This window comes from Littorina saxatilis, linkage group LG6 (assembly GCF_037325665.1).
Source record: "Littorina saxatilis isolate snail1 linkage group LG6, US_GU_Lsax_2.0, whole genome shotgun sequence".
Lineage (NCBI taxonomy): Eukaryota > Metazoa > Mollusca > Gastropoda > Littorinimorpha > Littorinidae > Littorina > Littorina saxatilis.
Genome location: NC_090250.1, coordinates 12,380,169 through 12,406,995, shown reverse-complemented (window position 1 = coordinate 12,406,995; position 26,827 = coordinate 12,380,169). Strand labels below are relative to the sequence as shown.

At 41.6% G+C, this 26,827-nt stretch overlaps 1 protein-coding gene across 1 annotated transcript in view; it reads left to right on the top strand.

The window, feature by feature from the left end:
* The window catches only part of LOC138968531 (phosphatidylinositol-3,5-bisphosphate 3-phosphatase MTMR8-like), an 89,563-nt gene extending 63,216 nt beyond the window's left edge, over window positions 1–26,347 (top strand). Inside the window, exons 3-15 of the mRNA XM_070341107.1 lie at window positions 4,402–4,564; window positions 5,431–5,585; window positions 8,802–8,930; window positions 10,187–10,321; window positions 10,611–10,743; window positions 12,594–12,703; window positions 14,543–14,665; window positions 15,533–15,786; window positions 18,636–18,770; window positions 19,485–19,611; window positions 19,923–20,123; window positions 22,464–22,706; window positions 23,148–26,347. Of these exons, the coding sequence (XP_070197208.1) occupies window positions 4,402–4,564; window positions 5,431–5,585; window positions 8,802–8,930; window positions 10,187–10,321; window positions 10,611–10,743; window positions 12,594–12,703; window positions 14,543–14,665; window positions 15,533–15,786; window positions 18,636–18,770; window positions 19,485–19,611; window positions 19,923–20,123; window positions 22,464–22,706; window positions 23,148–23,303 (2,064 nt within the window). The 3' untranslated portion in view covers window positions 23,304–26,347. The remainder of the gene's footprint in view (window positions 1–4,401; window positions 4,565–5,430; window positions 5,586–8,801; window positions 8,931–10,186; window positions 10,322–10,610; window positions 10,744–12,593; window positions 12,704–14,542; window positions 14,666–15,532; window positions 15,787–18,635; window positions 18,771–19,484; window positions 19,612–19,922; window positions 20,124–22,463; window positions 22,707–23,147) is intronic.
* The last annotated feature ends 480 nt before the right edge of the window (window positions 26,348–26,827 follow it).

Genomic DNA, 26,827 nt, shown 5'->3' with positions numbered 1-26,827 from the left:
TGAGAGCACGAGCACACACACTCAAACACATACGGCTTGTCATGTTGATCACAAGAGAGAAATAGAACAGCGAATAGAAGGAAGCATAACAGATTACGTCCCCTTAATATGACGCGATTGACGACAGACGTCATGAAATCTATGACGCTACGATGATAGTCTCGGCAAGTCGAGACTAAAACTCACTGAACGACTCTCGCGCAAGTTCTCAAAAGCGTGGTTACCCCTTGCACATCCGGTCTATAGGTACATGTGCATTATGGAATGTCAAGGTCGACAGAAAGTAGAGCCAGCTATGATGTATTTCGTGCACCCTTATTTATCCTCTATTTTATGTGTTATAAGAGTGCAATAGTTACATCATAGATATAACAAGAGAACAAGGAAAATACAGTGTACAAGAAATATAGACAAAGAAGGGAGGTCATGGGATATATCTATATATATATATACGACTTGTGTCTGTCTGTGTGTTCGCGATGCACGGCCAAAGTTCTCGATGGATCTGCTTCAAATTTGGTGGGCATATTCAGGTAGACCCCGGACACAACCTGGTCGATGAGAATTTTCAACACGTGCTCTCAGCGCGCACCGCTGAACCGATTTTGGTTTTTCTGTAGATCCACTACATCCATTCCCAGTAACTCTTCCTTATCTTCTCTAGTGTTTTGCGCGTTTATCTCCCTTCCTTCGTGTGGCGTCAATCCATATTCCCGTTACTATTTTTAGAAGGTCACTGCACTGTCCAGAACGCGGCTTTCCTTGCATGTACCCGTAAGTTGTCCTCACTGTAAAAGTGCAAAGGTCGAATCTATTTATCGAAAAATCCACTGTCATCTATCTCTATATATTTATATATATTAGATTTATATACGGCTTCTGTGTGTGTGTGTGTGTGTGTGTGTGTGTGTGTGTGTGTGTGTGTGTGTGTGTGTGTAGGCAACACCTGTGGATTGTAGAGTTATGTTTGTGATGGGGTCTGGCGGCTTTGGTCTCTCTGTATGTTCTGGCCTTCCTTTGAGAAGCCATAACAGTTATTATCGGGCTTAGAAATAAGCTCTAAAATTCTCAATCCCGTTTGAGTGGACTTCGCCTTCAAAGGTGATTGTGGTGTTTTGGCACTCGGTTACATTTGGCGTCGTCGACAGGGATGGGACTCGACATGATATGTTCAGGAATGGCATTATGGCCACTGAATCATTTTCGTGCTGTTCCCATTCCACCAACCTGGGAGGGACCTAAGCTTGGCGGGTCCATGGTTTGGAACTTTGGGGACAATTAAAGTTCATTCAAAGGGGGTCGAGTGTGACAGGGAGACTACCGTCGCCCTTCACAGCAGACTCTGCAGAGTTGTTCGCCTTAGAAGTTGTGAGCTATTTATAGCTAGCTCGCCAGGCAACACCTGTGGATTGTAGAGTTCTGTTTGTGATGGGGTCTGGCGGCTTTTGTCTCTCTGTATGTTCTTGCCTTCCTTTGTGTGGGCAAAAACTGGTGGATGAAAATGTTTAACACGTGCTCTAAGACTGCGAACCGCCATGCTGTCTGTCTCTGTCTCGCGATTCACCCGGCAAAGCCGGGTATTCCTCTAGTATGTATATATCTATATATATATATATACGACGTGTGTGTGTGTGTGTGTGTGTGTGTGTGTGTGTGTGTGTGTGTCCGCGATGCACGGCCAAAGTTCTCGATGGATCTCTTTCAAATTTGGTGGCCATATTCAGGTACACCCTGTACACAACCTGGTCGATGAGATATTTCAACACGTGCTCTCAGCGCTGCGCGCTGAACCGATTTTAGTTTTTCTCTGGATCCATTCCCAGTAACTCTTCTTTATCTTCTCCAGTGTTTTCAGCGTTTATCTCCCTTCCTTCGTGTGGCGTCAATCCATATTCCCGTTTCTATTTTTAGAAGGTCACTGTCGACAACGCTCAATCCATATTCCCGTTATACTATTTTTAGAAGGTCAATGTCCCGGCGAAGCCGGGTATTACTCTTCTCCAGTGTTTTGCGCGTTTATCTCCCTTCTTTCGTGCGGTTCGCAGGCAAAGCCGGCGTACACCCGGCTAAGCCGGGTACCCGGCGAAGCGGGTATTCATCTAGTATATATATATCTATGCACAGAGCTTCTTTATTTACTCCCTTTTCAGTTCAGAGGTCAGACAGGGGTGACAGAATATCAATGATCATGCAAGGCTGTACAGCCACCATGGAAGTGGAGCCTGTCATAAAAAGTTTCAGACTATGTTTGTCTGTCTGCACATGTGTACAGAACGTGTGAATCACATTTGTTTTCCCTTGCATGCATTAATCCTATGCAAAACAAGTTTTCATGAAAAGTGTTTAGTGTATGCCAAAACAAGTCCTCATGATTAAGGAATTTGCTTATGTTCCCTCACCAACCCCTTGTCCTTATGGATCACTCTGTTTTTCTGGATCGTGCATTCACGGGAACACTTTTTTGCTCCAGTAGTGCCCGAAACTGACTCGCATCATCGTGGTTCTCAGTATTGGTGTGCTGTGGGTTTTGTATATTCTGATGGACTCCATAGAAGGCACAACTGAAAAATTGATGTTAATTATACAATGTCTATAGTGCGTGGGTTTAAATTGCTTTTCAGGTTATAAAGTAACTTGTTTACTGCATGATTGTTAGCCACTGCTCTTTCTCTGTCTCTCTGTTATTCTGTCTGTCTGTCTGTATGTCTCTGTCTCTGTCTGTCTCTCTCTGTCTGTCTCTCTCTCTCTCTCTCTCTCTCTCTCTCTCTCTCTCTCTCTCTCTCTCTCTCTCTCTCTCTCTCTCTCTCTCTCTCTCTCTCTCTCTCTGAGCACATGCATGTATGTTTTGGCTTGTGCATTTTGTGTGTTCACATGTGCGTTTGTGTGTGTGCACACGCGGTTGATATGTCACGTGTTTACTCAGTTGAAAGGAGCAACCTGTACACACAAACTCTGGATCTCACTTCTTCTCTCTCTGGTCCTGCAATAATTCCTCTTTGACCTCTTTAGATAGACAGCCTTCAGTCTCAGTCAGTTCTCTTTATTGCCTTCTTGTTCTGCATGGAATCTGCAGCTTGCACAGGTAGCAGATCCCAGATGTTTCCATGTGCAGCATTTAAGATCAGTCTCAAGTTAACTATGTGTGGGAGGAAATGACCTCACATACTGTACGTTTTTTAGCTGCAACTGGGAGTGATGGAAAAGGGTGTGTGTGTGTGTGTGTCTGTCTGTCTGCCTGTCTGTCTGTGTGAATGTCTATCTGTGCGGGAGGGGTAGGGGGAAGGCAAAAAAGGTAGAATTAGTGTATCTGCTCTTATTCTACTCATGCATACATGTACATACAAATAATTGATCCAATGTGATTTTGTATCTTTGCATGCATTTGAATTTTTAAGGGAAAAAGCAGGAAGAAACAGAGGATCCATAAAGAGATAAGGAAGAGTCAGTGTATATGTCATTTTTACATTTAGTCAAGTTTTGACTAAATGTTTTAACGTAGAGGGGGGAATCGAGACGAGGGTCGTGGTGTATGTGTGTGTGTGTGTGTGTGTGTGTGTGTGTGTAGAGCGATTCAGAGTAAACTACTGGACCGATCTTTATGAAATTTTTCATGAGAGTTCCTGGGTATGATATCCCCAGATGTTTTTTTCATTTTTTGGATAAATGTCTGATGACGTCATATCCGGCATTTTGTAAAAGTTGAGGCGGCACTGTCACACCCTCATTTTTCAATCAAATTGATTGAAATTTTGGCCAAGCAATCTACGACGAAGGCCGGACTTTGGTATTGCATTTCAGCTTGGAGGCTTAAAATTTAATTAATGACTTTGGTCATTAAAAATCTGAAAATTGTAAATACAATTATTTTTTTATAAAACGATTTAAAATTACGTTTATCGTATTCTTCATTATTTTCTGATTCCAAAAACATATAAATATGTTATAATCGGATTAAAAACAAGCTCTGAAAATTAAAAATATAAAAATTATGATTAAAATTAAATTTCAGAAATCGATTTAAAAACAATTTCATCTTATTCCTTGTCGGTTCCTGATTCAAAAAACATATAGATATGATATGTTTGGATTAAAAACACGTTCAGAGAGTTAAAAAGAATAGAGATATAGAAAAGCGGGCTATCCTCCTCAGCGCAACCGCTACCGCGCTTTTCTGGATTGTTAATTTCACTGCCTTTGCCACGAGCGGTGGACAGACGATGCTACGAGTGTACGGTCTTGCGGAAAAAATGCAATGCGTTCAGTTTCATTCTGTGAGTTCGACTGAGCTTGACTAAATGTTGTATTTTCGCCTTACGCGACTTGTTTTTTCTTAAAGCAGTTAAAAAATTTTTTTAAAAAACACCTGCAAAGAACGTTTTTTTTTATTTTTATTTGTTTCAGATTCTTCACATGCACATAGGACAGGTAGAGAAGCAGCCACTTACAACTGGAGGATCTCCTCTCTTGGTGCGCTGCAAGAACTTTATGTGTGTCACCTTCGTCATCCCTCGTGAGCGAGACTGCCAGGACATCTACCTGTCTCTGCTGGAGTTCTCCAGACCCAGTCAGTGTGCTGCTTGGCCGTTGTAGTCACTCACTTGCTTCTTTCCTCTACTTCTTTTACATTTTACGCCAAGGATGAAACTATATATTACATATTTATTACTTGATTTAAATTATTTGGCAAATAATTGTACATGCACACACACACATTCATGCGCAAGAATATACACACACACATGCACACAACACACAACACACACACATGCACACAACACACAACACACACACACATACACACGTAGACAAACACACACGCACACACACACGCACACACACACACACACACACACACACACACACACTAATCTTTCTCTGTGCTTAAAGCTGTTATGTTCTTCAGTATTATTTGTCACTCATTCATAACACACTCATGCAAGGATTGACTAGAGTAGACGATCAATTTTCGGAAATGACTCCGTCGGGTTTGTATAGGTTGTGATAGAGTGACCTTTTCTTGCAAAATCTCGTACATGTACAACCATTGGAGGGGGGAATCATCAGCGAGTGGTGTTTCGAAACACGTGCATGTTTTGCAAGAAAAGGTCACTCTCCCACAACCCATACAAACCTGACAGAGTTATTTTCGGAATTCGTCTATTGATGTTACATTCATTGCTTTTGTCTTTTATATGAAGATGAGACGTACACTAGAGCAAGGAAGAAAATGTCTGAATTTGAAGGTGGAATGCAAATACAACATATGCGGAAATCTGCCGGCTGTAATCTCAGACTCTCGACCTAATAAGGGTATAAATTTCCCTGTGCTGGACTGGGGAAGAACACTTAAGACACATGGCTTAGAAATTATTGTACGGACTGTATGATTCTAAGAGATGTATATTACATAAGTGGATCTTTTTTTTCCAGGCAATATTGAAAGCCTTTATGCATTCCACTTCACGGCCATAGACGACTGGAATAAGTCTTTTGGCTGGGATCTCTATGACATTCGATCAGAATATCTGCGCATGGGAGCACCCTCTGAGCTTTGGTCTTTAACCAGTCTCAACAAAAAATATGAGGTTGTATTTCTGTCTTATCTCTTTTTCTCTGATCCCTTTCTCTCTCTCTTCCTGTCTTTCTCGCTTTGTTTCTCTTTTTGACTCACATGCGAAGCAAAAGTGAGTCTATGTACTCACCCGAGTCGTCCGTCCGTCCGTCCGTCCGTCCGGACGTCCGTCCGGACGTCCGTCCGTCCGTCCGGAAAACTTTAACGTTGGATATTTCTTGGACACTATTCAGTCTATCAGTACCAAATTTGGCAAGATGGTGTATGATGACAAGGCCCCAAAAAACATACATAGCATCTTCACCTTGCTTCAAGGTCAAGGTCGCAGGGGCCATAAATGTTGCCTAAAAAACAGCTATTTTTCCCATTTTTCCCATTTTCTCTGAAGTTTTTGAGATTGAATACCTCACCTATATATGATATATAGGGCAAAGTAAGCCCCATCTTTTGATACCAGTTTGGTTTACCTTGCTTCAAGGTCAAGGTCACAGGAGCTCTTCAAAGTTGGATTGTATACATATTTTGAAGTGACCTTGACCCTGAACTATGGAAGATAACTGTTTCAAACTTAAAAATTATGTGGGGCACATGTTATGCTTTCATCATGAGACAGATTTGGTCACATATGATCAAGGTCAAGGTCACTTTGACCCTAATGAAATGTGACCAAAATAAGGTAGTGAACCACTAAAAGTGACCCTATCTCATGGTAGAAAGAGCCAATAAGCACCATTGTACTTCCTATGTCTTGAATTAACAGCTTTGTGTTGCATGACCTTGGATGACCTTGACCTTGGGTCAAGGTCACATGTATTTTGGTAGGAAAATGTGTAAAGCATGTGAGTCGTATGGGCTTTGCCCTTCTTGTTTGGTTTGTTTTGAACAAAGTTGAGGTGACAATTAATGTCACATTTGTTGTAACTTTCTTTTTAGTTATTGAATATTCGTTTGCTGAGTGCGGACAGTGGAATTGCATTTCACTTTGATAGCTGTAAAGTGTGCTGATGGATGTATCTTCTTCTGTGTTCTTGGACTATGACTCCCATGTACACTAGGATGTATCATATTGTCAGTTTTGTTACAATAGTTATGATTTGTGAGTTCAGATCGGAATAGTTCATAGGAGTTTGTTTGTTAGTTTCTTTACAAACATAAAATCCAGTACTCTACAAGTCCCATGCAGCATTCATATGAGCCTGTGACAAAAGGTCGTTGACAATCAGGACTGAAAGTGACAATTTCCAAAATGGATTTAAAGTGTTCAGTTTGTGCATGTTTTAAGTTGTGTCCTTTGGCTTCTGGAAACATGTGTTAAAAGATACTTTGAGCAACACTTGACATGATTTTATCAGTTGTTAGTCGAATAATTTGAGATTGTTGGTTGTGACACAAGACAAACTAGTTCACAAAAAATAATGGCAAAAACATCTCCAAAGTTTAAAACAACAGTTAAAACTTACTGAAACAAAGGTATATAACTATCCCTGTTAAAATTCATCCAAGATTGTCGAAATATATTGTGTTTATATGATGTAATAATATGTCCACTGTGACAACCAACACTCACACATCTTGATTATTTCTACTCGCATCAAATAGAACACCAAAACTGACCTCAGTTTTTTTTTATATGTCAAATACCTTTATTTCCTTCAATCAACACACAAAATAATTGTCATAACATGACAGCATGAACATGGGTACACATTTGTGCTGTTGGTTGTCGCTAAACAGGAATGGACATATTCTGATAAATGAAATGTGCAAGATTTGGATATAAAACATCAGATATATTTCTGTAGCAGCTAACACGTATGGCAATGTTGTTTTCCTAAAATTAAAGAATAAAAAGGAACATGTCTTTTGATATTAGTTACAAAAACATCATTTCCGCTGTTGGTTGTCACCACCCTGCAATGGACATACTTTTAAATGTGAACATTTACAATGTAAAAAAGAAAAATTTTCCTTCAAATATATATATTTTGATCGACACCCATTGCCTTCTTGTATCATTTCAAGTTTGTTATAAATGTTTATCTGCAGTGTAAGGGAATTTTTAATGAGCCAAACACATGCAACCGTGTCCCTGAAGTATGTCCAATGAGCAGAAATCGAAAGAGGATAACTCTGTTATTAAAACACCACAACAACAGGGTTGCACGCTCTGCAGACGTCTCTGTCACTGTTTTCGATTGGTATTTAACAGAAGCTCTGAAAAGTGTCTAATCTATGATTAATAGTCAAAGCAGTAGTTGGTTAATTGTGACGATTCTGTCGGTCGTGATGTTATTAACAAACTAGAATCAAACGGACATACTACAGTCTCTTACCTTCACGTGTTCGTGTGGCCATTTTTGGAACTGAAAGCGAGGCTCTCCTTACATCCGGCATGTTCCGGTTTATGCAAAAGCTAAGATCGGACCAGCTACGCATTGTGTAGTGGAAAAATCGGTGAATCTTTGGTCGTGACGTTCGGACAAACTATCAGCCACGGCACACTTTTTTTCAAAATACCGGTGATGTTCAAACTTTCCAATATGCAGTATATAGTTTTATCGTTATTACTGTTGTTTATAAAGGAAAACATGTTTAAACTTGTCCAGGAAGCGATCAGGTGAAAACAAAAAAAGATAAATGGGAAACACATCAGTGGGACATACGCGAGTCACAACCGACTGACTGATTCTTTTGGGGCAAAATCATCCGAATTTACAACAGCTTAACCATAATATTGACTGAGGTGTATTTTTCAAACCTCAGTTGTGTGGTTACTTGCTAAAAATTAGTGCTTATGATTTTGGATTATTTTTTTTTATCAACAAAGTAGGTGAACACACCGGACACGTTCTCAGGAGGGAAACAAAGAGAATATATTTATAATTTTTTTTTTTTTTAAATAACATCCAGATTCAAAGACATCAACATGTTGTCATGTGTATCTCTCATGGGTATATTCAAAACAAACGAACACAAAAATAGTAAAGCTTTTGTGAAAACATTTTATTTTCTTTGCAAATGCACAAGGGTATACCGAACGACCTTTTGTCACAGGCTCATATATAATTATATACCAGTTCATTGTTGCACATCTTTATCACTGCATCTCATGTTTGTTAATTTGTCTTTGGTTAAAGTCTGTTATTTAGCATTTTCTGTTGTACACTGCATTGATGGAGTTTACTTTGTGAGTCCCTGATTTATAATGTGACTGTTTTGTTTTTTCCAGTTGTGTGACACATATCCCAGTTTGCTGTATGTACCTGCCACTGCTTCTACCCCAATCATTTTGGGTAGCTCCAAATTCCGCAGTCGTGGACGCCTGCCTGCTCTATCCTACCTCCACAGAGAAAATAATGTAAGAATTAGCTTCCCTCTCAAGTGTTCCAAACCTTGTACGAGTTCTTCTAGGGTGCTTACCATTTTGTTGTAAAGGATATCCTTGTTTCATTGCCAGTGGTTAGCTGTTCCAGTACTAAGGTGGTGAAAGCAGGGATGAAAATGTACTGGGTTCAGTAAAAGAACATAAAAACATTACAGCTGTTATCAACAAGAATCAGACTACGGATTTTATCTGCAGTACTATTCTTGAAACTGCTGCCCAGTGAGAGTCAGCGCAGAAGGCAGTGAATGTTGATGATTGCAGGCAGCAATAACCCTGTGTAGTGTGTGCTCTGTAGAGCTACAGTCAGAAATACGGTGCAGTCGGCCTCTGACAGATTTTAGTGTGTGTTCTGTAGAGCTACAGTCAGAAATACGGTGCAGCCGTCCTCTGAAAGAGTTCCGTGTGTGCTCTGTAGAGTTACAGTCAGAAATACGGTGCAGCCGGCTTCTGAAAGAGTTCTGTGTGTGCTCTGTAGAGTTACAGTCAGAAATACGGTGCAGCCAGCCTCTGACAGAGTTCAGTGAGTGCTCTGTAGAGTTACTGTCAGAAATACGGTGCAGCCAGACTCTGACAGAGTTGAGTGTGTGCTCTGTAGAGTTACAGTCAGAAATACGGTGCAACCGGCCTCTGACAGAGTTCAGTGTGACTGCTCTGTAGAGTTACAGTCAGAAATATGGTGCAGCCAGCCTCTGACAGAGTTCAGTGTGTGCTCTGTAGAGTTACTGTCAGAAATACGGTGCAGCCAGACTCTGACAGAGTTGAGTGTGTGCTCTGTAGAGTTACAGTCAGAAATATGGTGCAGCCAGCCTCTGACAGAGTTCAGTGTGTGCTCTGTAGAGTTACAGTCAGAAATACGGTGCAACCAGCCTCTCACAGGGATCAGTTGCGCTGTGTAGAGTTGTACATTAATTGTCGGTGAATGTTGGTGATTGCAGGCGGCAGTAACACGGTGCAGCCAGCCCCTGGCAGGGTTCAGCGTGCGCTGTGTAGAGCTACAGTTAGTACAAATGTCGGTGAATGTTGCTGATTGCAGGCGGCAGTCACACGGTGCAGCCAGCCCCTGGCAGGGTTCAGCGTGCGCTGTGTAGAGCTACAGTTAGTACAAATGTCGGTGAATGTTGCTGATTGCAGGCGGCAGTCACACGGTGCAGCCAGCCCCTGGCAGGGTTCAGCGTGCGCTGTGTAGAGCTACAGTTAGTACAAATGTCGGTGAATGTTGCTGATTGCAGGCGGCAGTCACACGGTGCAGCCAGCCCCTGGCAGGGTTCAGCGCGCGCTGTGTGGAGGATGAGCAGATGCTGCAGCATGTCCTCAGAGCCAACCCTAACTCCAAGTTTATGTACGTCGTTGACACCAGGCCCAAAGTGAGTATCGTGTTTTTGTCATGCTCACCAGAGAGTAGAGTACTAAGTTTCAATACAGGTGAACGTATTGACATGAGCATTTTTGACTTTTGCCAAGAAATTTTTCCACTGTGCATACATGCAGTCATATATGTATACCAGTTGAAAGAAAACAGTTCTGTTTTAAAAAGCCACCAGCTGAGACCACTATTCTAGCTGGTATCAGAGCCAACTTCAAGCTAGGATCCCTGTACAATGCAGCGTAGTTCTAGGTAGCAGCCAGGTTTAATGTGTGTATGAATGTGTGCAGATCAACGCCATGGTGAACAAGGCCCAAGGCAAGGGATACGAGAATGAGAGCTTTTACTCCAACATGAAATTCCAGTTCCTGGGCATTGAGAACATTCACATCATGCGCAGCAGCTTACAGAAGCTGGTCGAAGGTAAGGCAGCAATGTTGTCTTTTATTCATTGATAACCTAGGTGTTGATCAGTCACAGCAGGCCATTTCAAACTCGTGGAAAACTGATGGCTATAACTGTTTTTGTGTTACATATAATTTAGTTTTAGAAGCCCAGGGCAAACAAAAACTGGACAAAGCAAAATAAAGCAAATCTGAATTGAACAAGAAATTCCTCCGAGGAGGTAGGAAAAACCCCCCCGTTGGTCAAAGGGAAATAACCATTCTCACTGCCACCAACTGGAGAGAAGATGAAGAGACTGACCACTCACCCACTTCACCAAAACCTCAACAAGGGCACCAAGAACAGGCTGAAACGAAAGAGCCTCAAACATCAGGTCAAGGACCTCCAAACGGAGTATGCTGAAGCTCTGGAAGCTGACCCAACTGCTGTGAGACACTCGTCTCAGACGTCTGGGCCCCACGCAAGAGCTTCCATGAAGTCAGAACAGATGTACCAGGACTGACAGCAAAGGGCGAACAGTCACCACATGTCCAGAAGGCCCTCGCCATGGAGATGATTCAGGACCGCTACCCACATTGCACCTGGACTCACGTCTACACAGACGGCTCCTCAGAGAACGCCGTAAGGAATGGAGGCAGTGGCGTCTACATCCGTCGCCCAAACGGGACCACCACCTCCCTCTCCGTCCCAGCTGGTGACCTGAGCTCGAACTACAGGGCCGAGCTCCACGCCCTCATCACTGCAGCAGAGCACGCAGCAGGGGAAGACCGCAGTCGGCAAAACATCGTCCTCCTCACTGACTCCCTGTCCGCCCTCCAGTCCCTTCTGTCTGGCCCCACTGACCTCCCCACCAGGCAACTCGACAACTGCCTCAGCACCCTGTCTCAACACAACAAGGTGGTGCTCCAGTGGATACCGGCTCATGTCGGCATTGCCGGCAATGAAGAAGCGGACAGGCTGGCAAAAGGAGGTGCGAGACTTCCCCAACCACACAACTCCACCTCGTACAAAGAAGCCAAGACTCTTCTACAACGGAAGAAGAAAGAAAACTGGAAAAAGAGAAACGGAGACTACAACCCACAGGAAGACCCCATCAACAAACTAGACCGGAGAAGCCAAACCACCATTTTCCGTCTAAGGACAGGGCACTGTGGACTGAAGAAACACCTCAAGAGACTGGGCCTTGCGGATGACGCACACTGTGAATGTGGCTCGGAAGAGCAAACTCCGGAGCACATTCTCCAGAACTGCCCCCATCTAGAGACAATACGCCAGAAGTTCTGGCAAGAAGAGACCAGTGTTGGAGCCAAACTCTGGGGTCCTGCCGACGAACTGCGCAAGACTGCGGACTTCCTGGCAGCCACTGGTCTGAGGATCTAGCACGGCCACCAACATCGAACGCAGAAGAAGAAGAAGAACTGCCACCAACTGAGAAGGTTATTTCCCTTTGACCATTAATATGTGCCTCTATAAGTCCTTGTAGAATCTTAATCCACCAATAACTCCCTAACCGTGTGTTTGACTGGTCCCAATTTTTGTAAGGACCGTCTCAGGAATGTATAGAACCTGTTCACCAAGTTTGGTGACGATCGGTCCGTTCATTCTTGAGATCTATATGCGAACACAAACAAACACATCGAGCGAAACCTATACACACCCCTATACCGGGGGTGTAATAAAGCAAAGCAGAAAAAACAAAATAAAGGGAATGTAAGAAGAGAACAAGCAAAAATGTAAACAGCCTTGCAACGTGTGCCTTTTTGCAGTGATGGTTTTGTCTTGTTATTAAGCTGAAAGTTTGAAGAACCTTCTGCCTGAATGCTATAGAGCTCTTTCACATTCATGAAAGTGGCATGATTTGTTTCCAGTCTGTGAGTTGAAGAACCCATCCATGACTGCATTCCTGTCAGGTCTGGAGGGAAGTGGATGGCTCAAGCATATATCTGCCGTTTTGGAAACATCTGTCTTCATTGCCAATGTAAGATTTGACCTGCTGCACAGTGTTCAGTTACTAACAGAAAATAAAAGCAAAACCCACTGTGTTTATTTTAGGCCATTGTCTTTTATTTGATTGTGGTGCTGATACCCCCCGCGGGTTAGGGGGAAGAATTTACCCGATGCTCCCCAGCATGCCGTAAGAGGCGACTAACGGATTCTGTTTCTTCTTTTACCCTTGTTAAGTGTTTCTTGTATAGAATATAGTCAATGTTTGTAAAGATTTTAGTCAAGCAGTATGTAAGAAATGTTAAGTCCTTTGTACTGGAAACTTGCATTCTCCCAGTAAGGTCATATATTGTACTACGTTGCAAGCCCCTGGAGCAATTTTTTTGTTAGTGCTTTTGTGAACAAGAAACAATTAACAAGTGGCTCTATCCCATCCCCCCCCCCCCCCCCCCCCCCTTTCCCCGTCGCGATATAACCTTGAACGGTTGAAAACGACGTTAAACACCAAATAAAGAAATAAAGAAAGATTGTGGTGATGATGATTATTTATTAATAATGAATTGTGTGAGGAATTTTAACATTTGTATTTAATGCTTTGAATTTTTGTTTCTTATTTTGTAACTGATATGACTGAACTTGTATGGTTAGATGAATAAATACTGCTATAGTGAAGTGTTTCTTTTACGAAAATGCTTTTTCTATCTTCATGTATATAAGTTCATCAGATGATGATGTGATTGTGACAACCAGGGGTGGGACTTTTCCGCGAATCCGCGGATTTCCGCGGACACAACTTACGAATTCCGCTGGAGTAATCAATTTTTCCGCGTCCAATTTCATCACAGTATCTATAACTTGTTGACTGAATGATATGAAGAGAAGTGAAGATGGAACAGAACACTGGAGGCTTGAGAGTTAAATTGTGCTGTCTGAAAACTCCTGATAACTAATAGTCATGTTGAGCTTCAATGCATTGGGGCGTCACTTGGATCATACTATTGCCAGTATTGGATTATGGATACATGGTTCATTACGTAAATATGCACCATTACAATGTTTCCATTGTTGTGTGAAAGTGTTTTTTATGTTTGGTTGGGATTTTTGTGTGTGGGGGGGGGGGGGGGGGGGGGGCAGAATGTCTTTTTTACCTGATCTAAACGAGTTGAATTTTAGTCTCAAAATGCACCAGATTGCACGGATTTTAATTTACCATTTAAACAAAAAACCGGGGGAGCATGCCCCCGAACCCCCCTAGAATAAAGGGATTTCCTCTTTTTTCTTCACAAGAGAGTTTCACCCCTGGACAACAGAAGAGTCCAGTTTTCAGTTGAATTATACTTCTTCCTTTGCAAGATTTATGCCTAATTTTGCTTTGAAGAAGCACCATGCAGTCAAAGAGTCCCGCCTCTAGGGAGGGTTGATTTTGCACTATCAGTTTAGGTTTCAAAGCAAATTGTCTATAAAAAAAAAGACCTTAATTGGTGTCCAAACACCCCCGTGTGCATGCATATAAAGAACCCAAGTTCACAGCAAAAGTCTCGGGGCTTGGAAAAATGAATACTTGCAAGCAGGAAAAAGACGAAAAAAATGGGTAGCTCCGTACTGTATGGCAGCTCGCTTTCCCCAGGGAGAAAGCAGCCCCAATTTTCATGAGGGTAACCTCACAGGACTATATGTAATCTTATTCTTATCCTTATCCTTCTCAGTTAAAAATCTAAAAAAAAAGGCATCTCATTTTCAAAGATAAAAATATATTTAGAGGCAGTTGCTGCCTCTAGAGACTGCATTCGAATTAAATGTGACGTGTCCACTTTTTGTATGAAAAGCTCTGAAAGTGTGTGAACAAATTGCACAAGTGTGCTTGATGGTGCAGGCTATACGTGATGGGACCAGCGTTCTGGTTCACTGCTCCGATGGTTGGGACAGGACGGCACAGACGTGTTCACTGGCTTCTCTGCTCCTGGACCCATACTACCGAACCATTGCAGGCTTCCAGGTGGGTTTTCTCTCAGCCTGTACCCATATTACCGTACCATTTCAGGCTTCCAGGTGGGTTTTCTCTCATCCTGTACCCATATTACTGTACCATTTCAGGCTTCCAGGTGGGTTTTCTCTCATCCTGTACCCATATTACTGTACCATTTCAGGCTTCCAGGTGGGTTTTCTCTCATCCTGTACCTATATTACCGTACCATTTCAGGCTTCCAGGTGGGTTTTCTCTCATCCTGTACCCATATTAGCGTACCATTTCAGGCTTCAAGATGAATCTTTTCTGCACATTTACTAGTTCCCTTCAGACTCTTGGCATCAGTTTTGATGACTTCATTGAGATAGAGTGCAAATGTTTGGCTGGTAGAGGCAGATTGTTCTGAACCAATATTGTGCAAAGTAACATCCCATCGTGAAAACAGTAGAGGCTGGGGAACAAATCGGAGGCTTCCTAGTTTATGACCAGACTGATGTTCTCAAAAAACTGTCATTGTAAAATCTCTTGAATGCATTAGATTTTTTTAATTTTAATGCAAGTCAGCATGGAAAATATAGTTTTTTGGTCTTTATCTACAGTCTAAACTCTGTAAAAGCCTTAGCTCTTTCCCTCTTAAAATGCACTGTCAGTTTGACCTGTTTGTATTGGTGTTAATAATATGTTGAGATCTGCTTTGCACAGGTAGAGAATGATTAATGCGGTAAAGCAGAGGGCAATTTCAATAAGTTTCCAGATTTGAACTAAATGATACAAACTTGTACTGAATCAGTTTTTATATTTTATTTAAATATCTACAGATTGTTCTTGTGTCTTTTTTATTTTATTTTGCCTAGAGCCATGAAAATGTGTTCTTAACCTAATCATATCTGTGAACAGGTGTTGATAGAAAAAGAGTGGCTGTCCTTTGGTCACAAGTTCACGGATAGGTGTGGCTACCTGGACAGTGTGGATGCCAAGGAGGTGTCGCCAGTATTCGCCCAGTTTCTGGAGAGTGTGTGGCAACTGATGCTGCAGTTTCCCTGCGCCTTCCAGTTCAACGAGCGATTCCTCTTGACCATCTTTGACCATGCCTACTCCTGTCAGTTTGGCACTTTCATCGGCAACTGTGAGAAAGACCGCCTGGACCTCAGGTCAGCCACATGCTTGTTTCATTTATTGTGCACTTGTGGGAAGGTGGAGTGGAAAGGGGGCACAGGCCAGGAAGCATACAATGGAGACATGTCTTTAATTTAACGAATACCAGAAGGCAGTGTCTGTTGACACATGAAAAAGAAGGAAGACATAATAAGTACACAACATAACAAAATCTAGACGCACAATGCATAACAGTGCATCATGATAATAACAAACATTCAGCAGTGAAACTGAATTACTGAGAAAAGTCACAGAAAGAGGGTAGAGAGATAGACCTAATCCCCTAGACAATAGATCGGGACACGAGTTAAGGTTGCAACCACAAAACCGTGACAAGGGCTGATAACTTTACAACAAGATGCTAAAGGGGACTACTGTATATCTGTATATAGCATGACTTCCCTTCTTTGTCTCTGTTATTCTAGTGAGAAAATATCCAGCGATATTTCTCCGTAGGCCTAAAGTTCGGCCATGACCTAGGCAAAATAACTTGCGCAGCTGCAGAAACAGGAAATCTTTTATGAAATGATTGGGAGCCACGCAAATTTGACCTCTTGACTCCGACCATGAACCCGCTGTTGATAATCTGGAAGGTCGTACCAGAAATACAGATCTATCTCTGGCCGATTCATAGATTCAACCTACAAACTGCGACCTCATCTGTGATCAGATGGCCAAGCAATGCATGAAATCTTTTATTCTAAAGCCTTATGGCTTATTTCGACAAGCATTAAACGGATAAAATTAACCACATGTAGTTTATTTCTTCAGAAAATTGCAAACGCATCAATACAGCCTCCTGTTGGGTTCGGTGTTTTGTACAGAAATGTCTTCCACACGATAGATTCGCTGATTTGTCTTACAAAGCCGTCATCAACACGAACACAACAATTGCAGAAGCAAACTCTGTACCTACACGACCGAGACACAAGACTGATTATTTCACAGCTGCAATGCGAACAGAGAACTAAAAGACGATTTGGATACTCACGTCAAGTCTTCACTGACAAGCTAGGAACAGACGGAAAAGTCCGAACAAAAGTAAATGACGTCAAAGTCTCTTTCGTTTTGCGTGTAACATTGTCATGACGTCTTTTTGTGACAGTATGCGCAACAATTTGTTCGCTTCCGGTGTCATTTTAGACTGAAAAGCAACTCAAAAGAAGTAGCTGAGCCTGTGTCTTGAAACAGCTGAAACACTCTTTTGGGTTGCCGTTTCAATGTTAACCAAAAAGTTAAAGAAAAAAAACCAATGTTCAGTTGCGAAATGACAGCGGATTGAGCATTTATTCCGGTTGAGGAAGGTACGATTGAAGCTTCTATTCACTCCGTCAACCAACAAGACTAGATTTGTAGCAGACGACAAACAAAGTATGCGTTTTTCCTGTCTTGTGATGACGATTATGTCGTTATAAATTATCTGTACGTTGTGAAGACATTTCAAAACAAAATTTAGCTTTGATGCGTCACGGGATATATACGTTTTCATCCATGGTAGTTTGTCTCGGCAGGGTGAATGAATACATGATGTCTTTTCCGGAACTGGACAAAACTGGCCTTGCCAAGACTGAAACAAAATATAGTTCTACAACTTCTAGGCTTGCGTTGATTATTCTGCCCATGGTGAATTTCCCATGCTTTGTTTCCACATCCCATGACAGATTCTCCTTACTTTTCTCATGCCGTATATATTTTACAGCTCAGACTCATCCATGGTATAGCGTTATATTTTGTCTCAACGGGGTGAAAGAATATAATGACGTCATCATATTTATTGACCCAGTCTCGACAAAATATCACGCGATACCATGGATGGACGGAGCTGTAACTTATACATATCTGACGTCACACAGATACTTCTACATATAGCATCAATCATATCATCAGAGCACATAGACTTGATCAAACCTATCAAATACAATAGAAACAATATCTACTTACAGTTCACTGCTCAATGCAGAGCACAACTTTACACATTTCCCGTTGAAGTTATGGAACTTCAATACAATTGCCCGCCGCTGGAAAGTCACATCACTGATGGAAAACACAGTTCGTTTGGTTAGACAAGTCAGTCCAGGAAAGTTCACATGAGCTCCAAACTTCACACCAATACAACAGGATTGCCATTCATCAAACATCACTTGGCGAACACACAGACAGAACCAGTATTCACACAACTAACTGACCTGAACCCATGCTATCAGGTATGAGCGCGCATCATTCTAAAGAATAAACCAATGAACACTAGAATGTAAACAACCAGTCAAGATGCAAATCCACACACATGGACAAGCCAGTAATAAAGACATACAGGTCAAGGGGTGATAATCGGGACAGGATCTGAAAGACAAGAACAATACAATGGCCGTGACATCTCCACACGGCTACACATTTACTGGTCTACACATACAGCCTGAAGATGCTGATAATTTTGTTATGTATGATTAAAGGTTATATCTTCTGCTTCGGAGCCTTAGAGGTGTCCAAAGAAAGTGTACAGCAGACAAAAGAATAGTGAAAAACAATCAAGGAGAAGGTTAAAAGGTAAAAACTAAACATTGTCAGCTTATGTTTTGAAATGGCTAGATCATTTGATTTATCTGATGAAAGAATGAGGTATGACTATATTTGATCTATTTCAGGTGGGTTTTTTAAAACTTTTTTGCTGATATTTGTTTTTTGTTTTGTTTGTTTGTTTGTTTGTTTGATTAATTAATTATTTTGTTTGTTTGTTGCATTTATGTTTTGACATGGAGGAAGACATATATGTAAAGTATGAATGGTACCATTGGTATGCACTGTTTGACACTGCTGGCCATGATAGTCACTGACCCTGTGTCTGCAGGTTGTCTGAGAGAACGTACTCACTGTGGGGATACCTGGCACGCCACATGCAGGAGTACATCAACCCCATCTTTAAGAAGGAGCAAGAGATCACCAACCCTGTGCTCAACCCCAACACCAGCCCTCAGTACATCAAGTGAGTGGCAGCTTTTCTCTGCAGACTCGTGCATTTCACAGCATGCAGTGCTTAGTGATTGCACATTTCCCTGTCTGAGCAGAACCTCTTACATAGCATCCAGCATGCACCTTTCAAAAAAAAAAAGATAATCACATCCAAAAACACCTACTCTGACGTTAAAAGACTCATCCAAAACCTCTTAACACTGTCATAAAGACTTTGAAATCGGTTATTTATTAATTCCTAGATTTAAGGTGTGAGATGCCCTACAGCTACTAAAAAGTGAACCATTTTATTCACTGTACTTTCTTTTGGCATAGCGAATCTTCAACAATATCACTCAGGCCTGACAGTTGCCGAGAGATCTATAGTAAATGTATATGTACTATGCAAAATTCAGTGATTTCAAATACATGTTTAGACCGGCACGGTTGGCCTAGTGGTAAGGCGTCCGCCCCGTGATCGGGAGGTCGTGGGTTCGAACCCCGGCCGGGTCATACCTAAGACTTTAAAATTGGCAATCTAGTGGCTGCTCCGCCTGGCGTCTGGCATTATGGGGTTAGCTAGGACTGGTTGGTCCGGTGTCAGAATAATGTGACTGGGTGAGACATGAAGCCTGTGCTGCGACTTCTGTCTTGTGTGTGACACACACACACACACACACACAAACCACTGACCCCTTTGGTCGCTTGTGTAAGATTTTGGTTAAATTGCTTTTTAAATGTATTTCAGATTCTGGAGAGGAATGTACAATCGTTTTGAGAATGGAATTCATCCCCGTGAAAACATTGTTGATGTTCTGAGTACAGCCAGGGACCACAGCGCATCTCTTGAGGATCACGTTCACCTTCTGGAGAAGGTATGAAACAGACCCATTGTTTGTTGATGGCTTTACACTGGCTATCGCATCCAGGGGTAATCAGGGGTCATGTTCTTGAGTCAAACTCCAATGTGTGTCGAGGAAGATGCAGAACTTGTGATCAGTGATAACGAAGTGAGAATAAGGTTATCTGTGGTCTTGAAGGGGAATCCTGATTGTGTGTTAACAGTAAGGCTGATATTTCCTCTTTTAAGTTTGCAAGAGTGTGTATATTGTTTTCTGTAATGAGTTGGGCAAGGAGGAAATGTTAACGATTTCAGCATCTTAGTGCTCTCCGTGTGTGTCCACAGAGAATAACTCACCTATGCAAACTGCTGAACAAGCCTGAGGATGTGATTCAGCGCAAGCTGCAAGGCTTTCTGTCAGTGGAGTCACTGTCTGACATGGCCACGGGGTCCCTGGAGGACGGGATTGGAACCCTCAGTCTCAACAGCAACTCTGGCCATGGCACTGAACCAGACGTTGTCATCAATGGCCGTCTGCCCCCTGAGGTAACTCAAATCACTGTAGTTTTCATAATCAGTCCACGGTTTGTAAAGGGTGTTTTCAGTGTTAAAAGCTGGTTCAGGTTTGCGCTTATTCATGCATTTGTTGGTGGATCTCTATCCACACCTAGGCGCATCGGGCAACATTTTGTGCCTTCAATAATTGATTGTTTTATCTCACAGTTTTTAGTGAGAGTGAGATTCTTTGTGCTGATGCATCTGCATATCAATGTGCACTCAGCTCTAAGTGGGGTTGGAAGTGTTTTATAGGTATTGTCTAAGTCTTTCTTTTTAATGATCTAGTAACAAAAACAAATCGGTACAGATGAAAAAAAAATTGATTTGGAAGATCTTGGCTGAGAAGACCGACTGCAAGATTATTCATGTTAACCTCTAGGTAAAGTAGTTGATTCTTACACACTGGGAGAAGCTAATGACCATTCCATTCTTCATACCTCCGCAGAAAAGTTTGACATCTGTTTTCAATAATGTCGGAACTTAACAGTCACAAGCAGATGTGACCATAGCAACAAACTGTCATGGAAAGAGGTGTTTATTAGAAGAGGAAAACAATGTTATTAGTAATCCAGGTGCATGATACACTTGCTGTGTTAAAGCCAGGCATGGGAATGGTCCGCGGATCCGCTAATTTCAGCGGTTTTTGTGAGAAGTTTCAGCGGGGAAAAAAAAAATTCAGCGGGAAAAAAAAAATCCCTCAAAAATCGTATATGAGGTTTTTATTCTCAAACGGTCGGGTGTCTTCAAATGGCACAAGCCACTATCCGGAACTGACGGTTGACTTCAGCTTTTGTAGTCTTGGCTGTCCCACATGATATGAAACAGACGTTTGCGCAACATCCGCTGCATGTGGTTTACTTGTCCGAGACAAAGACGCGTCTCTTGTGTTCGATTAGAAAGAAAACTTCATGTCTTCGGTATCGAATATTGTTCGACGCGGCCAGGATTATGACGAGAAAGGTGTGGTTAACCAGTGGCAATGGGATTGGGTTTCCAAAGAGGTTAAAGTTGGTGACAAGCAAGAGCGGATCGGTGAACACATTCGAAAAGTCGACACGCCCGGTCAAGCAAGATGCACCCTTTGTGACAGAGAAATTGTGTACAGCAATCGTGGTTTCATTGCCCTCAGCGAGCATCTACTAACGAAAAGACACAAGGATAAAGGCTTAGCCGTGAAGTGCAACTCTACATTGGAATAAGAGAAAGTTAAAGATGAGCTGGATCCTATCACATGTTTCCTCGTGGGTTTGACAAGTATGATTGAGAGTGAGAGCAGTCAGTGAATGTTTGCAAGAAAGTCATAAAGTATGCACAATCCTTTGTTCAGAATTTTTAAAACTTAAAGTTGCAGCTAAAACACCTGCATATTTATGTGAAATTAAATGCTAAACTTTGTCCCAAATACCCCTCAGATTGCATTGATTTTGATCTTTAAATTTTTTTTTTTCGGGGGAGGACCCCCGGACCCCCTGTTTTTGGGTCCCTCTCCTGTTTTCAGCTGACTTTTTATTCAGCCATTCTCATGCCTGTAAAGCTCAACAACATGCATCCCCTGTGCTCTAGCTGTGAAAATCTGAAGTCCCAGACAAGTCTGTCAGTCTGACGCACAAGTCTCTTCATGATTTTGAAGGTGCAACAAAACGTTGTCCCAGATTTGAGGGGGATTGAACTTTTATCGTGTGAGCGTGAAAGGAATCTGATTATTGTCACTAAAGCTGCTTTGCATGAAAAATACGTTGCAATGTTTGTAATGACGTAAAAGATTGTTCTTTCCAAATGTGATTGCCATTTCTGCTTCAAAAGAACTTGAACATCTTTTATGACTACTGTGGTAAATGTAAATGTGTGTGTTTTGTCAGTGTGTCAAGTGAATGGTGTTTATTATTCATGGTGTCTTCTTCTTCTTCTTCGTCGTTCGCTATTCATGGTGTCTGAGAGTGGAGGAAGTGAACATGAAAAATGATCTCAGCTAGCCCCCAAATGGGCCCACAAAGCTATACCAAAAAGTTGTAAATTGCCTATTGAGAATCAACCAAGACATGATTTACCTCTTCTTTCCCAAGATAAAAAAATGGGGCAGATATTATTTTTATTATTTCATTTTTTGCTGTTAAACTGTAGTTATTATTGCTATCTGTTTGTGATCATTTGTTTGTTTTTGTTGTTGTAATTTTGAGTTTGTTCACACTTTTTTTCTCTTTGTGCAGTCTACACACATATGAAAGATTTGTGGACAATGTTTTATAGATTTGTGGAATTTTTTGTATACACATTGATTTGTTTGATTCTATTTGTAGTCGTAATCTGATTGTTTTATTCTGTTAACAGCATGGTCTCACGCATGGAAAGAGTGACTCTGAGTCAGGCTTCGATGAGTCGAGTTCACAAATGTCAAGGTCAGGAATTGAAGAAGGAATGTTCAGTTCATCCATGGTTCGATCTCCTAGCTCAGAGAACTTGAGTGAAGACTTGATACGTGCGGAAGTGAAAACCGTGGCCTCCGACTGGAAGTCACTACGCCATGTCCTTACCTGCAGCTGTGCCACACCTTTTGATTACTATGTGAAAAAGGTATGTTGATTATCGTTGTTTGGCGGGAAGGGGGGGGGGGGGGGTGGTCTTTCTGTCTCTGTATTGATCCCCTTTTTGGGGGATACCATGTTTTGGTCAAAAGAGAGGCGTATGAGAGAGAGAAAGAAAGAAAGCAAGGGGTTCCTCCTCCTGTCTGCATGAATCCTCTTTTCTGGGGTACCATGTTCTGATCCAAAGAGGTGTGTGTGTGTGTGTGTGTGTGTGTGTGTGTGTGTGTGTGTGAGTGAGAGAGAAAGAAATAGATGGAGAGAGAGAAAAAAAAGAAAGAGAGAGCTCCTCTTCGTGTCTTAATGTGTTAATCTCCTTTTTTGAGGCACCATGTTGTGGTCCAAAGAGATCGAGGAGAGTGTGTGCTGGAAATGAATCCCATTCCTGTTGAGTGGGAAATGTATTGATAGTAAATGTGCACTATTGTTTCAGTTTCACTGTTGGAAGTGTGGGGAAGTGTTCTGCATGCGGTGCATTGCCCACAACACGGCCCTGCCAGGGCACTTCTCGCGCAAGCCTGTTCCAGTCTGCAAGCCCTGCTACAAGATGCTGCGCCGCTCCCCCTCCCTTGACCTCGCCCTCAGTTGATGTCATTAGCACCTGTCGCAGGTCCTGCAAACTTACCCCACCTGGACCACAAACAGTGGTTCATCGGAGGGGCTTTGCTTTGTGGAGGGGGGGGGGGGGGGATATTGATATTGGTAGTTGCACACATTTCTATCATCGTAGTGTTGACGTGATAAATTATGGTCCTGGTCGTGTGCACAGACTTTGACTTGTGGTGAGACCTTGACTTAACGGTTTGGGTGAACTTTGTACAAAACTGGAGCGAATAGTGATGATTCTTCGCAGTATGTCACATTGCTTGAATAAACTTGTGCTACTGTGATGGATTTGGCTTACGCAGTGTAGATGATAATTCCATGATTGTACTCCATTAGACTGATGAGGATTTATAGTTCCATGATCCTCTCTCACCAATTACTGTGTTGTGGAATGCTTCAGAAAGCAGTGTTCACAGATGTCGAGCTTTCATGTGCATCCGGTTCTCCTCTGTATCTTCCATGATGTAGGATTCACACACAGACTTTTCCTGCCTGTTGGATTGACAAGAAGCGTGTAACATCCTCCATCCTGAATGTTGACATAACGTGTTGTGATGACCCAGCTTCTAGTCTTAGACATTCCTAGGGTGACGCTAGCGTCCTTTGGGGCTGCTTCTTTTCACTTGTGAATGTGAATAACAACAGACTCACATATGAGACTTGAAAGAATCAATGAGAGACCTAGAAACCACTTTGCATAATGGGAAAGTCTAATTAAAGGCACAGTGCGCCTCCCGTAAACCATCAGATACTGTCAGGCTTTTACACACAGTACAAACACCTTTTCATTTAAACACTCACCGCTTGAGAACATCCTAGGTGCCCTCCGTAAAGAGCGAGCAATTTTCAAAGAATTTATTTTTGCGTGGTTTATCTTACCCCTGAGCCATCGTGAACCCGTGTGATCCAGTTTCCCTTTTTCATAATGTAGTCGTCAGTTTGTCATTTGAATGCGGCTCGCTGTGAGCTTATCTGCAATAGCACGTTATTATGTACCTCTGACTATGCACGAAACAAACGGAAGTGGTTCATGAGAACTTTAGCGATGGCTTTTGACTGTTCAGAGGAACTGGCGACAGGCATAAACCGTCGTCTGCTACGAGAACCATGACCTTGCGTGACCCTGCTTCCGGGCTTTTCTTTTTTCAAACTTTCAAAACTTCGAATTGTACTGATCTTGTCTTGATGAAAAAATAAATCTTTTATGATTTAAGAATGTTTGTGTAACAAGCTGTCAATTTATTATTTAGATTTGAAAAGTTAGATCTAGCGCCAAAACGCACCACGGTCCGATTGTGTGAAGAGGCAATCCCTTAAGAATGTTTGTGTAACAAGCTGTCAATTTATTATTTAGATTTGAAAAGTTAGATCTAGCGCCAAAACGCACCACGGTCCGATTGTGTGAGGAGGCAATCCGCAAAATTAATTCTTTGAAAATTGCTCGCTCTTTACGTAGGGCACCTAGGATGTTCCCGTTCGGTGAGCGTTCAAATGGAAGGGTGTTTGTGCTGTGTGTAAAAGCCTGACAGTATCTGTGATGGTTTACGGGAGGCTTACTGTGCCTTTAATACCCGAAGAATATAGCACTTTTTAAAACTTTTACTTTTTATGAACTCTTTGAGCTGTGGTAGTTGGTATGTGTGTGTATATACATGGTAAGTCACATACAAGTGTGTTTTGCTGCTGATGATAGCTTTTTCAGCTTGAAAGGTGGAATTCAAGATGAGCGCATAAACTCTCTGCACAAATTCAGCTTGGTTGACAAACGGTTTTCAGATTTGAAGGGTTAATTATGGTCAACAACATAACAAAAACAAACAAAAAATGGGCAGTTACATGGTGTTTTAAGATGTTAAACATCTAAGAATAAACAAATTCTAAAGTTAAAATTTGATAGGGTGTGAATTTCTATGTTGATGATCGATTGTGTTTTCACAAACATAAAGTCCTAAAACAGAAAAAGAGCAATGACTGATAAAGTAGAGGTTTGTCTTGAAAGGTGCATGTGTTTGCAAGTGATAATATGAGTACACAGGAATGTCATATTTCTCCATAGTGGTTTTGTGTCAAAATATGTAACATTTTAACTTGACAAGATGTGAATGTAACTGCATTGCTTCTCAAGATTTTGAGTCAAACGAACTGGAAACATACAGGGTGAGAAGTACAACATGCAGCTTTATTTGAACTCAAGTTAATATTTTGTTGACTTCAGCTATATTTGTCATTTGTACAATCAGTGCCAACTTGTAGTATTTCACACTGCAGTTCCTGCATTGACCATTTTGAACCCGACTCAGAATCATGTTTGCCATGACATTTAAGATACAACAAACTTCTTGTCACATTAGACTGCTCGAGGTAAAACAAAATGCTACATTTACATTATGTAAACCACAGATGTGCTAACTGTCCTTTAGTGAGGACTGTTCTTTTTTTCCTTGTAAAATTCCGTTCAGTTCAGTTCACAGACAATAGAATGACAAAACTTGTAATGGTAGTTGGGATTGGCTGGTTAGGACTATACTTGACAGTAACATGCTCAAGGGAAATAATAGAAACAATATCTGGGTACTGACAACATGGCCAGAGAAATAGACTTAGGGCACGTTTCATGATATTGAGGATTGCAGTTTCCCTCTCACACACAATATTCCAAAATAATAAATAGTCAAACAGGGGCCAAAAAACAGTTTGCACCAAGAGTTCAACTTTTTATCTATCCAAAACAGTAAAAAAATTTATATGAACATTCGTATTTCCAAGATGATTGGCGTTCCAAGACGCTGTATCCTAAAACCCCCAAAACATGCTTTTACAACTTCAGTGCATAATAACTGCCCAAAGGTGCTGTTTAAAGCAACCTTTGATAATAATTTTTAACATACTCCTTGAACACATTAATAAAAACGGTTAACTTGCAAATAAAGGGACAGTATTGATCAGAACAATGGTAAGATAAAGGACGCTACTTATATTTTGTACATTTTTTATCTTTATCGTTTCCTGTAGACCTCAGAAGTTCTAACCAGCTTAAGAAATCATTCTAAAATCGAAAAACAAACATCTATACAGTTTGTACGCAAAGTAGATTGATATTTGACACAGTCACACAGACATACGTGGGCTATGGGGCAACCCTACCCCCTAAATTTGAAAACGGGGTCAATTTCTTAACTGCATGCATTCAGCAAAACAATCCCTAAAAATTTATTTTTTTCACAAATGAACTTATGACTTTAGAAAAGCATTCAAAAATGCATATATACAACGCTTTTTCTTTGGTCCCAATTCAAGGGGGTGTGCTATTCTCAGGTAACACTGTGAACGCTCAAATGAGACTTGGTCACATGTCAAAATAGTAATCCCCCCTGTTGTTCATGGTTCGTTGGTGGGATTTTTTTTTATCTGAGCCATTGGCAAGCATGAAATGTCATCAACATTAGGAAAGACATAGTATCTCCCATTGTCTTTTGCGCGCAAACACTTCACACAGATCTCCTCTCG